Genomic DNA, 16,347 nt, shown 5'->3' with positions numbered 1-16,347 from the left:
ACCAATTGGATTCTGTCCTTGTCCCCTCAAGAAGATCCCCTCTTTCGAACACTACAATGTCTTCCCTAATCAGTACTGCCACCCCACCTTCCTTTCCTCCTCCTCTATCTCTTCTGAAAACTTTTGTTGAATATTAAGTGTGTGATTCTCAACGCTTTTAAGCCATTTTTTTGTTATTAAGTCTCCATCATTCTCCCACAAGTGCATTGATACCAAGTTCATCAAGAGATCAGGTGCTGAGGTCCTCTGGTAAGTTTTTTCAGGAGCTAGGGAGGAAGTTAAAAAGTAGGATCTTGAAGGTAGTAATCTCTGGATTACTCCCAGTGCCAGGCGCTAGCAAGAGTAGAAATAGGAAACTGGGGAGAATAGATGCGGGCTTGAGGCAGAGTGCAGGAGGAAGGGAGGGAGGGCTTCAGATTCATAGGCCATTGGGAATAGTTCTGGGGCAGGAGTCATATATTCAAAAGGGGCAGGCCGTACCTCAACTAGACTGTTCACTAGAGTGGTTGGGGAGGATTTCAACTAAATTGGCAGGTGGTGGGCAGCGACTTAAGCACCAGTGAGTCTGTATACTGCAGTAGCCAGTGTAGAGAACGAACACAGGATTTATTGATGGATTTGTTTCTGTGTTTTCATCTTTCAGGCTATTTCAGAATATAATATGCTAACAAGGCCATCAGAGCAAAAAGTGAGTTAACACTTGACAGAGTAAACTTAACACCTAATGGCCCCTGTGTACAAAGTGACCCCTGACCACATTGACCCTGTGTACAGAGTAATCCCTGTCCACACTGACCCTGTGTACAGAGTAATCTCTGTCCACAGTGACCCTGTATACCAAGTGACCCCTGTCCAGGCTGCCTCTGTATGCAGTGACCCTTGTCCACTCTGGCCCTGTGTACGGAGTGACCCCTGTCCACTCTGGCCCTGGGTACAGAGTGACCCCTGACCACACTGACGCTGTGTACAGAGTGACCCCTGACCACACTGACACTGTGTACAGAGTGACCCCTGCCCGCACTGACCCTGTGTACAGTGTGACACCTGCCTGCACTGACCCTGTGTACAGAGTGACCCCTGTCCAGACTAACCCTGTGTACAGAGTGAACCCTGTCCGCACGGACCCTGTATACAGAGTGACCACCGTCCACACTGACCCTGTGTATAGAGTGACCCCGTCCACACTGACCCTGTGTACAGTGTGACCCCTGCCCGCACTGACCCTGTGTACAGTGTGACCCCTGCCCGCACTGACCCTGTGTACAGAGTGACCCCTGTCCACACTGACCCTGCATACAGATTGACCCCCGTCCACACTGACCCTATGTACAGAGTGACCCCTGTCCGCACTGACCCTGTGTATAGAGTGACCCCCGTCCGCACTGACCCTGTGTACAGAGTGACCCCCGTCCGCACTGACCCTGTGTACAGAGTGATCCCTGCCAGCATTGACCCTGTGTACAGAGTGACCCCTGCCAGCACTGACCCTGTGTACAGAGTGACCCCTGTCCGCACTGACCCTGTGTACAGAGTGACCCCTGTCCGCACTGACCCTGTGTACAGAGTGACCCCTGTCCGCACTGACCCTGTGTACAGAGTGACCCCTGTCCGCACTGACCCTGTGTACAGAGTGACCCCTGCCCGCACTGACCCTGTGTACAGAGTGACCCCTGCCCGCACTGACCTTGTGTACAGTGTTACCCCTGCCCGCACGGACCCTGTGTACAGAGTGACCCCCGTCCACACTGACCCTGTGTACAAAGTGACCCCTGCCAGCACTGACCCTGTGTACAGAGTGACCCCTGTCCGTACTGACCCTGTGTACAGAGTGACCCCTGTCCGCACTGACCCTGTGTACAGTGTGACCCCTGCCCGCACTGACCCTGTGTACAGTGTGACCCCTGCCCGCACTGACCCTGTGTACAGAGTGACCCCCGTCCACACTGACCCTGTGTACAGAGTGACCCCTGTCCGTACTGACCCTGTGTACAGAGTGACCCCTGTCCGTACTGACCCTGTGTACAGAGTGACCCCTGTCCGCACTGACCCTGTGTACAGAGTGACCCCTGCCCGCACTGACCCTGTGTACAGAGTGACCCCTGTCCGCACTGACGCTGTGTACATAGTGACCCCTCTCCATTCTGACCCTGTGTACATAGTGACCCCTCTCCATTCTGACCCTGTGTACAGAGTGATCACTGTCCGCACTGACCCTGTGTACAGAGTGACCCCTGTCCACACTGACCCTGTGTATAGAGTGACGCCCGTCCACACTGACCCTTTGTGCAGAGAGACTGCTGTACACACTGACCCTGTGTACGTGGTGACCCCTGCCCGCACTGACCCTGTATACAGTGTGACCCCTGCCTGCACTGACCCTGTGTACAGAGTGACCCCTGTCCGGACTAACCCCGTGTACAGAGTGAACCCTGTCCGCACTGACCCTGTATACAGAGTGACCACCGTCCACACTGACCCTGTGTATAGAGTGACCCCCGTCCACACTGACCCTGTGTACAGCGTGACCCCTGCCCGCACTGACCCTGTGTACAGAGTGACCCCTGTCCGCACTGACCCTGCGTACAGATTGACCCCCGTCCACACTGACCCTATGTACAGAGTGACCCCCGTCCGCACTGACCCTGTGTATAGAGTGACCCCCGTCCGCACTGACCCTGTGTACAGAGTGACCCCCGTCCGCACTGACCCTGTATACAGAGTGACCCCTGCCAGCACTGACCCTGTGTACAGAGTGACCCCTGTCCGCACTGACCCTGTGTACAGAGTGACCCCTGTCCGCACTGACCCTGTGTACAGAGTGACCCCTGCCCGCACTGACCCTGTGTACAGAGTGACCCCTGCCCGCACTGACCCTGTGTACAGTGTGACCCCTGCCCGCACTGACCCTGTGTACAGAGTGACCCCCGTCCACACTGACCCTGTGTACAAAGTGACCCCTGCCAGCACTGACCCTGTGTACAGAGTGACCCCTGTCCGTACTGACCCTGTGTACAGAGTGACCCATGTCCGCACTGACCCTGTGTTCAGAGTGACCCCTGTCCGCACTGACCCTGTGTACAGAGTGACCCCTGTCCGTACTGACCCTGCGTACAGAGTAACCCCTGTCCGCACTGACCCTGCGTACAGAGTGACCCATGTCCGCACTGACCCTGTGTACAGAGTGACCCCTGCCCGCACTGACCCTGTGTACAGAGTGACCCCGGTCCGCACTGACGCTGTGTACATAGTGACCCCTCTCCATTCTGACCCTGTGTGCATAGTGACCCCTCTCCATTCTGACCCTGTGTACAGAGTGATCACTGTCCGCACTGACCCTGTGTACAGAGTGACCCCTGCCCGCACTGACCCTGTGTACAGAGTGACCGCTGCCCACACTGACTCTGTGTACAGTGTGACCCCTGCCCGCACTGACCCTGTGTACAGAGTGACCCCTGCCCGCACTGACCCTGTGTACAGTGTGACCCCTGCCCGCACTGACCCTGTGTACAGAGTGACCCCTGCCCGCACTGACCCTGTGTACAGAGTGACCCCTGCCCGCACTGACCCTGTGTACAGAGTGACCCCTGTCCGCACTGACCCTGTGTACAGAGTGACCCCCATCGCACTGACCCTATGTACAGAGTGACCCCCGTCCACACTGACCCTGTGTATAGAGTGACGCCCGTCCACACTGACCCTTTGTGCAGAGAGACTGCTGTACACACTGACCCTGTGTACGTGGTGACCCTTGCCCACACTGACCCTGTGTGCAGTGTGACCTCTGTCCATTCAGACGCACTAGACAGAGTAACCCCTCTGCACAATCAACCTGTTTGCAGTAACTCCTATGAACTCTGCTGGAATGAACAGACAGACATCTCTCCTCTGACACGGTGTGCACTCTGTCCCTTCTCTGACCTTTGAACCTGTTTATAAAGTGATCATTGTCCACAGTTTAACACATGCACAGAATGATCCAATTTCCTGCAGGAGGCCTTACCTCATGCTCTGTGCAGGAGATGAAACTGTCTGTCCAGGGGATTGTTTTCCTGTTAAACCCAGAATTATCCTGAGACGCTCGGGATGCCCTTTTCCAGTTTCATCCAGTGTAGAGAACAAACCCAGGATTTGTTGATGGATTTGTTTCTGTATTTCTATATTTTAGGGTATTTTAGGACGTGAGACACAACCGAGGCAGCCACAGAAACAAGTGAGTTAGTTAGCCCTGAAGGTAGAGAGTGACCTTCAACCCCTTTGACCTTGTACACGGAGCGTCGCCTGTCTACCCTGACCCTGTGTACAGAGTGACCCCTGTCCGCACTGACCCTGTGTACAGAGTGACCCCTGTCCGCACTGACCCTGTGTACAGAGTGACCCCTGCCTGCACTGACCCTGTGTACAGAGTGATCCCTGTCCGCACTGACCCTGTGTACAGAGTGACCCCTGCCCGCACTGACCCTGTGTACAGAGTGACCCCTGTCCACACTGACCTTGTGTACAGAGTGACCCCTGTCCGCACTGACCCTGTGTACAGTGTGACCCCTGCCCGCACTGACCCTGTGTACAGTGACCCCTGCCCGCACTGACCCTGTGTACAGAGTGACCCCTGCCCGCACTGACCCTGTGTACAAAGTGACCCCCGTCCGCACTGACCCTATGTACAGAGTGACCCCCGTCCACACTGACCCTTTGTGCAGAGAGACTGCTGTACACACTGACCCTGTGTATATGGTGACCCTTGTCCACACTGACCCTGTGTGCAGGGTGACCACTGTCCAATCAGACCCACTAGACAGAGTGACCCCTCTGCACAATCAACCTGTTTGCAGTAACTCCTATGAACTCTGCTGGAATGAGCAGACAGGCTTCTCTTCTCTGACACGGTGTGCACTCTGACCCCTCGCTGACCTTTGAACCCATTTATAAAGTGATCATTGTCCACAGTTGAACACACGCACAGAATGATCCCATTTCCTGCAGGAGCCCTTAGCTCTTGCTCTGTGCAGGGGATGAAACTGTCTGTCCAGGGGATTGTTTTCCTGTTAAACCCAGAATTATCCTGTGATGCTCGGGACGCCCTTTTCCAGTTTCACCCAGTGTAGAGAACAAACCCAGGATTTGTTGATGGATTTGTTTCTGTATTTCTATATTTTAGGATATTTTAGGACGTGAGGCACAATCGAGGCAGCCACAGAAACAAGTGAGTTAGTTGGCCCTGAAGGTAGTGAGTGACCTTCAACCCCATTGACCTTGTGTGCAGAGTGACCCTTGTCCACGCTGACCCTGTGTACAGAGTGACCCCTGTCCACGCTGACCCTGTGTAGAGCGACCACTGTCCACGCCGAACCTGTGTACAGAGTGACCCCTGTCCACACTGACCCTGTGTACAGAATGACCCCTGTCCACACTGACCCTGTGTACAGAATGACCCCTGTCCACACTGACCCTGTGTACAGAGTGGCCCCTGTCCACACTGACCCTGTGTACAGAATGACCCCTGTCCACACTGACCCTGTGTACAGAATGACCCCTGTCCACACTGACCCTGTGTACAGAATGACCCCTGTCCACACTGACCCTGCGAACAGAATGACCCCTGTCCACACTGACCCTGTGTACAGAATGACCCCTGTCCACACTGACCCTGTGTACAGAATGACCCCTGTCCACACTGACCCTGTGTACAGAATGACCCCTGTCCACACTGACCCTGCGAACAGAATGACCCCTGTCCACACTGACCCTGTGTACAGAATGACCCCTGTCCACACTGACCCTGCGTACAGAATGACCCCAGGCCACACTGACCCCGTGTGCAGGGTGACCACTGTCCATTCAGACCCTCTGGACAGAGTGACCCCTCTACAGAGTCAGCGTGTTTGCAGTAACTCCGATGAACTCTGCTGGAATGAGCAGACAGGCTTCTCCTCTCTGACACGGTGTGCACTCTGACCCCTCGCTGACCTTTAAACCTGTTTATAAAGTGATCATTGTCCACAGTTTCACACACGCACAGAATGATCCCATTTCCTGCAGGAGCCCTTAGCTCTTGCTCTGTGCAGGGGATGAAACTGTCTGTCCAGGGGATTGTTTTCCTGTTAAACCCCGAATTATCCTGTGACGCTCGGGACGCCCTTTTCCAGTTTCACCCAGTGTAGAGAACAAACCCAGGATTTGTTGATGGATTTGTTTCTGTATTTCTATATTTTAGGATATTTTAGGACGTGAGGCACAATCGAGGCAGCCACAGAAACAAGTGAGTTAGTTGGCCCTGAAGATAGAGAGTGACCTTCAACCCCATTCACCTTGTGTACAGAGCATTGCCTGTCCACCCTGACCCTGTGTACAGAGACCCCGCTGTCCGTACTGACCCTGTGTACAGAGACCCCGCTGTCCGCACTGACCCTGTGTATAGATACAATGCTGTTCTCACTGACCCTGTGTACAGAGTGACCCTGTCCGCACTGACCCTGTGTACAGAGTGACCCCTGTCCACACTGACCCTGAGTGCATAGTGACCCCTGTCCACACTGACCCTGTGTGCAGAGTGATCCCTGTCCACACTGACCCTGTGTGCAGAGTGACCCCTGTCCACACTGACCCTGTGTTCAGAGTGACCGCTGTCCACACTGACCCTGTGTTCAAAGTGACCGCTGTCCACTCTGACCTTGTGTACAGAGTGGCCCCTGTCCACTCTGACCCTGTGTACAGAGTGACCCCTGTCCACTCTGACCCTGTGTACAGGGTGACCCCTGTCCACTCTGACCCTGTGTACAGAGTGACCCCTGTCCACTCTGACCCTGTGTACAGAGTGACCCCTGTCCACTCTGACCCTGTGTACAGAGTGACCCCTGTCCACTCTGACCCTGTGTACAGAGTGACCCCTGTCCACTCTGACCCTGTGTACAGAGTGACCCCTGTCCAATCTGACCCTGTGTACAGAGTGACCCCTGTCCACTCTGACCCTGTGTACAGAGTGACCCCTGTCCACTCTGACCCTGTGTACAGAGTGACCCCTGTCCACTCTGACCCTGTGTCCAGAGTGACCCCTGTCCACTCTGTCCCTGTGTCCAGAGTGACCCCTGTCCACTCTGTCCCTGTGTACAGAGTGACCCCTGTCCACTCTGACCCTGTGTACAGAGTGACCCCTGTCCACTCTGTTCCTGTGTACAGAGTGACCCCTGTCCACTCTGTCCCTGTGTACAGAGTGACCCCTGTCCTCTCTGACCCTGTGTACAGAGTGACCCCTGTCCACTCTGACCCTGCGTACAGAGTGAACCCTGTCCATACTGACCCCGTGTGCAGGGCGACCACTGTCCATCCAGACCATCTGGACCGAGTGACCCCTCTGCACAGTCAACCTGTTTGCTGTAACACCTTTGATCTCTGCTGGAATGAGCAGACAGGCTTCTGCTCTCTGACACGGTGTGCACTCTGACCCCTCGCTGACCTTTGAACCTGTTTATAAAGTGATCATTGCCCACAGTTTAACACACGCACAGAATGATTCCATTTCCTGCAGGAGCCCTTACCTCTTGCTCTGTGCAGGAGATGAAACTGTCTGTCCAGGGGATTGTTTTCCTGATAAACCCAGAATTATCCTGAGATGCTCGGGACGCCCTTTTCCAGTTTCACCCAGTGTAGAAAACAATCCCAGGATTTGTTGAATTCAACAACTTTAGATCTTAAACTCCCCCACCCCCCATCCCCACCCCGTTTCTTCCCCCTCCCCTTTTTTTTCAATAATTTATATAGATTCTTCTTTTCCCACCTATTTCCATTATTTTTAAATCTAAAACTAAAACTTTGTTAGTCTTTCCACCCCACCCCACTAGAGCTGTACCTTGAGTGTCCTGCCATCCATTCTTAATTAGCACTTTTCTTAGATAATATCATCACCTTCAACACCTCTTTGATCCTTTTGTCTGTGACATCTTTTGATTATCTGCTCCTATCACTGCTTGCTTATCTCCACAATCACCCCACCCTCAACTTCTCTCTCCCCCCGCCCCCCACCTTAGACCAGCTTATATTTCACCTCTCTCCTAACTATACTTCAGTTCTGCCGAAGGGTCATGAGGACTCGGAACGTCAACTGTTTTCTTCTCCACCGATGCTGCCAGACCTGCTGAGTTTTTCCAAGTAATTCTGTTTTTGATTTGTTGATGGATTTGTTTCTGTATTTCTATATTTTAGGATATTTTAGGTCGTGAGGCACAATCGAGGCAGCCACAGAAACAAGTGAGTTAGTTGGCCCTGAAGGTAGTGAGTAACCTTCAACCCCATTGACCTTGTGTGCAGAGTGACCCTTGTCCACGCTGACCCTGTGTAGAGAGTGACCACTGTCCAAGGTGACCCTATGTATAGTGTGACCCCTGTCCGCGCTGATACTGTGTACAAGTGACCCCTATCCACGCTGACTCTGTGTATAGAGTGACCCCTGTCCATGCTGACCCTGTGTGCAGGGTGACCACTGTCCATTCAGACCCTCTGAACAGAGTGACCCCTCTACACAGTCAGCCTGTTTGCAGTAACTCCTATGAACTCTGCTGGAATGAGCAGACAGGCCTCTCCTCTCTGACACGGTGTGCACTCTGACCCTTCGCTGACCTTTGAACCTGTTTATAAAGTGATCATTGTCCACAGTTTAACACACACACAGAATGATCCCATTTCCTGCAGGAGCCCTTACCTCTTGCTCTGTGCAGGAGATGAAACTGTCTGTCCAGGGGATTGTTTTCCTGTTAAACCCAGAATTATCCTGTGACGCTCGGGACTCCCTTTTCCAGTTTCACCCAGTGTAGAGAACAAACCCAGGATTTGTTGATGGATTTGTTCCTGTATTTCTATATTTTAGGGTATTTTAGGACGTGAGACACAACCGAGGCAGCCACAGAAACAAGTGAGTTAGTTAGCCCTGAAGGTAGAGAGTGACCTTCAACCCCTTTGACCTTGTACACGGAGCGTCGCCTGTCCACCCTGACCCTGTGTACAGAGTGACCCCTGTCCGCACTGACCCTGTGTAAAGAGTGACCCCTGTCCGCACTGACCCTGTGTACAGAGTGACCCCTGTCCACAATGACCCTGTGTACAGAGTGACCCCTGTCCACTCTGACCCAGTGTACAGAGTGACCCCTGTCCACCCTGACCCTGTGTACAGAGTGACCCCTGTCCACTCTGACCCTGTGTACAGAGTGACCCCTGTCCACTCTGACCCTGTGTACAGAGTGACCCCTGTCCACTCTGACCCTGCGTACAGAGTGACCCCTGTCCACTCTGACCCTGTGTACAGAGTGACCCCTGTCCACTCTGACCCTGTGTACAGAGTGACCCCTGTCCACTCTGACCCTGTGTACAGAGTGACCCCTGTCCACTCTGACCCTGTGTACAGAGTGACCCCTGTCCACTTTGACCCTGTGTACAGAGTGACCCCTGTCCACTCTGACCCTGTGTACAGAGTGACCCCTGTCCACTCTGACCTTGTGTACAGAGTGACCCCTGTCCACTCTGACCCTGTGTACAGAGTGACCCCTGTCCACTCTGACCCTGTGTACAGAGTGACCCCTGTCCACTCTGACCCTGTGTACAGAGTGACCCCTGTTCACTCTGACCCTGTGTACAGAGTGACCCCTGTCCACTCTGACGCCGTGTACAGAGTGACCCCTGTCCACTCTGACCCTGTGTACAGAGTGACCCCTGTCCACTCTGACCCTGTGTACAGAGTGACCCCTGTCCACTCTGACCCTGTGTACAGAGTGACCCCTGTCCACTCTGACCCTGTGTACAGAGTGACCCCTGTCCACTCTGACCCTGTGTACAGAGCGACCCCTGTCCACTCTGACCCTGTGTACAGAGCGACCCCTGTCCACTCTGACCCTGTGTACAGAGTGACCCCTGTCCACTCTGACCCCGTGTGCAGGGCGACCACTGTCCATCCAGACCATCTGGACCGAGTGACCCCTCTGCACAGTCAACCTGTTTGCTGTAACACCTTTCAACTCTGCTGGAACGAGCAGACAGTCTTCTGCTCTCGGACACGGTGTGCACTCTGACCCCTCGCTGACCTTTGAACCTGTTTATAAAGTGATCGTTGTCCACAGTTTAACACACGCACAGAATGATCCCATTTCCTGCAGTAGCCCTTACCTCTTGCTCTGTGCAGGAGATGAAACTGTCTGTCCAGCGGATTGTTTTCCTGATAAACCCAGAATTATCCTGTGACGCTTGGGACGCCCTTTTCCAGTTTCAGCCAGTGTAGAGAACAATCCCAGGATTTGCTGAATTCAACAACTTTAGATCTTAAACTCCCCCTCCCCCCATCCTCACCCCGTTTCTTCCCCATCCCCTTTTTTTTCAATAATTTATATAGATTCTTCTTTTCCCACCTATTTCCATTATTTTTAAATCTAAAACTAAAACTTTGTTAGTCTTTCCACCCCACCCCACTAGAGCTGTACCTTGAGTGTCCTGCCATCCATTCTTAATTAGCACTTTTCTTAGATAATATCACCACCTTCAACACCTCTTTGATCCTTTTGTCTGTGACATCTTTTGATTATCTGCTCCTATCACTGCTTGCTTATCTCCACAATCACCCCACCCTCAACTTCTCTCTCCCCCCGCCCCCCACCTTGGACCAGCTTATATTTTACCTCTCTCCTAACTATACTCAGTTCTGCCGAAGGGTCATGAGGACTCGAAACGTCAACTGTTTTCTTCTCCACCGATGCTGCCAGACCTGCTGAGTTTTTCCAGGTAATTCTGTTTTTGATTTGTTGATGGATTTGTTTCTGTATTTCTATATTTTAGGATATTTTAGGTCGTGAGGCACAATCGAGGCAGCCACAGAAACAAGTGAGTTAGTTGGTCCTGAAGGTAGTGAGTAACCTTCAACCCCATTGACCTTGTGTGCAGAGTGACCCTTGTCCACTCTGACCCTGTGTAGAGAGTGACCACTGTCCAAGGTGACCCTATGTATAGTGTGACCCCTGTCCACGCTGATACTGTGTACAGAGTGACCCCTATCCACGCTGACCCTGTGTAGAGAGTGACCCCTGTCCACGCTGACCCTGTGTGCAGGGTGACCACTGTCCATTCAGACCCTCTGGACAGAGTGACCCCTCTACACAGTCAGCCTGTTTGCAGTAACTCCTATGAACTCTGCTGGAATGAGCAGACAGGCTTCTCCTCTCTGACACGGTGTGCACTCTGACCCCTCGCTGACCTTTAAACCTGTTTATAAAGTGATCATTGTCCACAGTTTAACACACACACAGAATGATCCCATTTCCTGCAGGAGCCCTTACCTCTTGTTCTGTGCAGGAGATGAAACTGTCTGTCCAGGGGATTGTTTTCCTGTTAAACCCAGAATTATCCTATGACGCTCGGGACGCCCTTTTCCAGTTTCACCCAGTGTAGAGAACAATCCCAGGATTTGTTGATGGATTTGTTTCTGTATTTCTATATTTTAGGATATTTTAGGACGTGAGGCACAATCGAGGCAGCCACAGAAACAAGTGAGTTAGTTAGCCCTGAAGATAGAGAGTGACCTTCAACCTCACTGAACTTGTGTGCAGAGTGACCCTTATCCTCCCTGACCCTGTGTACAGAGACCCCGCTGTCCGCACTCACCCTGTGTACAGAGACCCCGCTGTCCACACTGACCCTGTGTACAGAGACCCCGCTGTCCGCACTCACCCTGTGTACAGAGACCCCGCTGTCCGCACTGACCCTGTGTACAGAGACCCCGCTGTCTGCACTAACCCTGTGTATAGATACAATGCTGTTCTCACTAAGCCTGTGTACAGAGTGACCGCTCTCCATGCTGACCCTGTGTACAAGGTGACCACTGTCCACGCTGACCCTGCGTACAAAGTGACCACTATCCACAGTGACCCTTTGTACAGAATGACCCCTGTCCACACTGACCCTGTGTACAGAGTGACCCCTGTCCACACTGACCCTGTGTACAGGGTGACCCCAGTCCGCTCTGACCCTGTGTACTGAGTGATCCCTGTCCGCACTGACCCTGTGTACTGAGTGACCCATGTCCGCACTGACCCTGTGTACTGAGTTACCCCTGTCCATACTGACCCTGTGTACTGAGTGACCCCTGTCCATACTGACCCCGTGTACCTAGTGACCCCTGTCCGCACTGACCCTGTGTAGCGAGTGACCGTTGTGTACACCCTGTGTACAGAGTGACCGTTGTCTACACCCTGTGTACAGATGGCTGCGGTCCACACTGACCTTGAGTACAGAGTAACACCCGTCCACACTGACCTTTTGCACAGAGTGACCCCTGTCCGCACTGATCCCATGTGCAGTGTGCCCACTGTCCATTCAGACCCTCTGGACAGAGTGACCCCTCTGCACAGCCAACCTGTTTGCAGTAACTCCTATGAACTCTGCTGGAATGAGCAGACAGGCTTCTCTTCTCTGACACGGTGTGCACTCTGACCCTTCGCTGACCTTTGAACTTGTTTATAAAGTGATCATTGTCCACAGTTTAACACACGCACAGAATGATCCCATTTCCTGCAGGAGCACTTACCTCTTGCTCTGTGCAGGAGATGAAACTGTCTGTCCAGGGGATTGTTTTCCTGTTAAACCCAGAATTATCCTGAGACGCTCGGGACGCCCTTTTCCAGTTTCACCCAGTGTAGAGAACAAACCCAGGATTTGTTGATGGATTTGTTTCTGTATTTCTATATTTTAGGATATTTTAGGACGTGAGGCACAATCGAGGCAGCCACAGAAACAAGTGAGTTAGTTGGCCCTGAAGATAGAGAGTGACCTTCAACCCCACTGAACTTCTGTGCAGAGTGACCCTTGTCCACCTTGACCCTGTGTACAGAGACCCCGCTGTCCGCACTGACCCTGCGTACAGAGACCCCGCTGTCCACACTGACCCTGTGTACAGAGACCCCGCTGTCCACACTGACCCTGCGTACAGAGACCCCGCTGTCCACACTGACCCTGTGTACAGAGACCCCGCTGTCCACACTGACCCTGTGTACAGAGACCCCGCTGTCCGCACTGACCCTGCGTACAGAGACCCGCTGTCCGCACTGACCCTGTGTACAGAGACCCCGCTGTCCGCACTGACCCTGTGTACAGATACAATGCTGTTCTCACTGCGCCTGTGTACAGAGTGACCGCTCTCCATGCTGACCCTGCGTACAAGGTGACCACTGTCCACGCTGACCCTGCGTACAAAGTGACCCTGTGTACAGAATGACCCCTGTCCACACTGACCCTGTGTACAGAGTGACCCCTGTCCACACTGACTCTGTGTATAGAGTGACCCCAGTCCACACTGACCCTGTGTACAGGGTGACCCCAGTCCACACTGACCCTGTGTACAGGGTGACCACAGTCCGCTCTGACACTGTGTACTGAGTGACCCCTCTCCGCACTGACCCTGTGTACTAAGTGATCCCTGTCCGCACTGACCCTGTGTACTGAGTGACCCCTGTCCGTACTGACCCTGTGTACAGAGTGACCCCTGTCCGCACTGACCCTGTGTAGCAAGTGACCGTTGTCTACACCCTGTGTACAGATGGCTGCGGTCCACACTGACATTGAGTACAGAGTAACACCCGTCCACACTGACCTTTTACACAGTGACCCCTGTCCGCACTGACCCCATGTGCAGGGTGACCACTGTCCATTCAGACCCTCTGGACAGAGTGACCCCTCTGCACAGACAACCTGTTTGCAGTAACTCCTATGAACTCTGCTGGAATGAGCAGACAGGCTTCTGCTGTCTGACACGGTGTGCACTCTGACCCCTCGCTGACCTTTGAACCTGTTTATAAAGTGATCATTGTCCACAGTTTAACACACGCACAGAATGATCCCATTTCCTGCAGGAGCCCTTACCTCTTGTTCTGTGCAGGGAATGAAACTGTCTGTCCAGGGGATTGTTTTCCTGTTAAACCCAGAATTATCCTGTGACGCTCGGGACGCCCTTTTCCAGTTTCACCCAGTGTAGAGAACAATCCCAGGATTTGTTGATGGATTTGTTTCTGTATTTCTATATTTTAGGACATTTTAGGACGTGAGGCACAATCGAGGCAGCCACAGAAACAAGTGAGTTAGTTGGCCCTGAAGATAGAGAGTAACCTTCAACCTCACTGAACTTGTGTGCAGAGTGACCCTTGTCCACCCTGACCCTGTGTATAGAGTGACCCCTGTCCGCACTCATCCTGCACTCATCCTGTGTACAGAGTGACCCCTGTCCGCACTAATCCTGTGTACAGAGTGACCCCTGTCCGCACTCATCCGGCGTGCAGAGTGACCCCTGTCCGCACTCATTCGGCGTGCAGAGTGACCCCTGTCCGCACTCATCCGGCGTGCAGAGTGACCCCTGTCCGCACTCACCCGGCGTGCAGAGTGACCCCTGCCCGCACTCACCCGGCGTGCAGAGTGACCCCTGCCCGCACTCACCCGGCGTGCAGAGTGACCCCTGCCCGCACTCACCCGGCGTGCAGAGTGACCCCTGCCCGCACTCACCCGGCGTGCAGAGTGACCCCTGCCCGCACTCACCCGGCGTGCAGAGTGACCCCTGCCCGCACTCACCCGGCGTGCAGAGTGACCCCTGCCCGCACTGACCCGGCGTGCAGAGTGACCCCTGCCCGCACTGACCCGGCGTGCAGAGTGACCCCTGCCCGCACTGACCCGGCGTGCAGAGTGACCCCTGCCCGCACTCACCCGGCGTGCAGAGTGACCCCTGCCCGCACTCACCCGGCGTGCAGAGTGACCCCTGCCCGCACTGACCCGGCGTGCAGAGTGACCCCTGCCCGCACTCACCCGGCGTGCAGAGTGACCCCTGCCCGCACTGACCCGGCGTGCAGAGTGACCCCTGCCCGCACTGACCCGGCGTGCAGAGTGACCCCTGCCCGCACTGACCCGGCGTGCAGAGTGACCCCTGCCCGCACTGACCCGGCGTGCAGAGTGACCCCTGCCCGCACTCACCCGGCGTGCAGAGTGACCCCTGCCCGCACTGACCCGGCGTGCAGAGTGACCCCTGCCCGCACTGACCCGGCGTGCAGAGTGACCCCTGCCCGCACTGACCCGGCGTGCAGAGTGACCCCTGCCCGCACTGACCCGGAGTGCAGAGTGACCCCTGCCCGCACTGACCCGGCGTGCAGAGTGACCCCTGCCCGCACTGACCCGGTGTGCAGAGTGACCCCTGCCCGCACTGACCCGGCGTGCAGAGTGACCCCTGCCCGCACTGACCCGGCGTGCAGAGTGACCCCTGCCCGCACTGACCCGGCGTGCAGAGTGACCCCTGCCCGCACTGACCCGGCGCGCAGAGTGACCCCTGCCCGCACTGACCCTGTGCACAGAGTGTCCCCTGTCCACACTGACACCATATACAGAGTGTTTCCTGTCATAAACTGACCCAGTGTGCAGGGTGACCACTGTCTATTCAGACCCTCTGGACAAAGTGACCCCTCTACACAGTCAACCTGTTTGCAGTAACTCCTATGAACTCTGCTGCAATGAGCAGACAGGCTTCTCTTCTCTGACACGGTGTGCACTCTGACCCCTCGCTGACCTTTGAAAATGTTTATAAAGTGATCATTGTCCACAGTTTCACACAAGCACAGAATGATCCCATTTCCTGCCGGAGCCCTTACCTCTTGCTCTGTGCAGGGGATGAAACTGTCTGTCCAGGGGATTGTTTTCCTGTTAAACCCCGAATTATCCTGTGACGCTCGGGACGCCCTTTTCCAGTTTCACCCAGTGTAGAGAACAAACCCAGGATTTGTTGATGGATTTGTTTCTGTATTTCTATATTTTAGGATATTTTAGGACGTGAGGCACAATCGAGGCAACCACAGAAACAAGTGAGTTAGTTAGCCCTGAAGATAGAGAGTAACCTTCAACCCCACTGACCTTGTGTACAGAGCGTCGCCTGTCCACCCTGCCCTGTGTACAGATACAATGCTGTTCTCACTGACCCTGTGTACAGAGTGACCACTGTCCACACTGACCCTGTGTACAGAGTGACCCCTGTCCACGCTGCCCCTGTGTACAGAGAGACTGTTGACCATAGTGACCCCATGTACTGAGTGATCCCTGTCCGCACTGACCCTGTGTAGTGAGTGATCGTGGTCCACACCCTGTGTACAGATGGCTGCGGTCCACGCTGACATTGTGTGCAGAGTGAACCCTGTCTGCACTTACCCCATGTGCTGGGTGACTACTGTCCATTCAGGCCCTCTGGACAGAGTGACCCCTCTGCACAGTCAACCTGTTTGCTGTAACACCTTTGAACTCTGCTGGAATGAGCAGACAGGCTTCTGCTCTCTGACACGGTGTGCACTCTGACCCCTC

The 16,347-nt window shown here is 54.1% G+C and overlaps 1 protein-coding gene across 5 annotated transcripts in view; it reads left to right on the top strand.

The window, feature by feature from the left end:
* The window catches only part of mical3a (microtubule associated monooxygenase, calponin and LIM domain containing 3a), a 301,509-nt gene that overhangs the window by 95,461 nt on the left and 189,701 nt on the right, over positions 1 to 16,347 (top strand). For all 5 annotated transcript variants that reach the window (XM_078568426.1, XM_078568423.1, XM_078568427.1 and 2 more), the window contains exon 13: positions 11,472 to 11,516. In XM_078568426.1, the coding sequence (XP_078424552.1) occupies positions 11,472 to 11,516 (45 nt within the window). The remainder of the gene's footprint in view (positions 1 to 11,471; positions 11,517 to 16,347) is intronic.

This window comes from Cetorhinus maximus, chromosome 22, assembly GCF_964194155.1.
Source record: "Cetorhinus maximus chromosome 22, sCetMax3.hap1.1, whole genome shotgun sequence".
Lineage (NCBI taxonomy): Eukaryota > Metazoa > Chordata > Chondrichthyes > Lamniformes > Cetorhinidae > Cetorhinus > Cetorhinus maximus.
The sequence above is the reverse complement of the archived record's forward strand: the minus strand, read 5'-3'. Positions and strand labels throughout refer to the sequence as shown.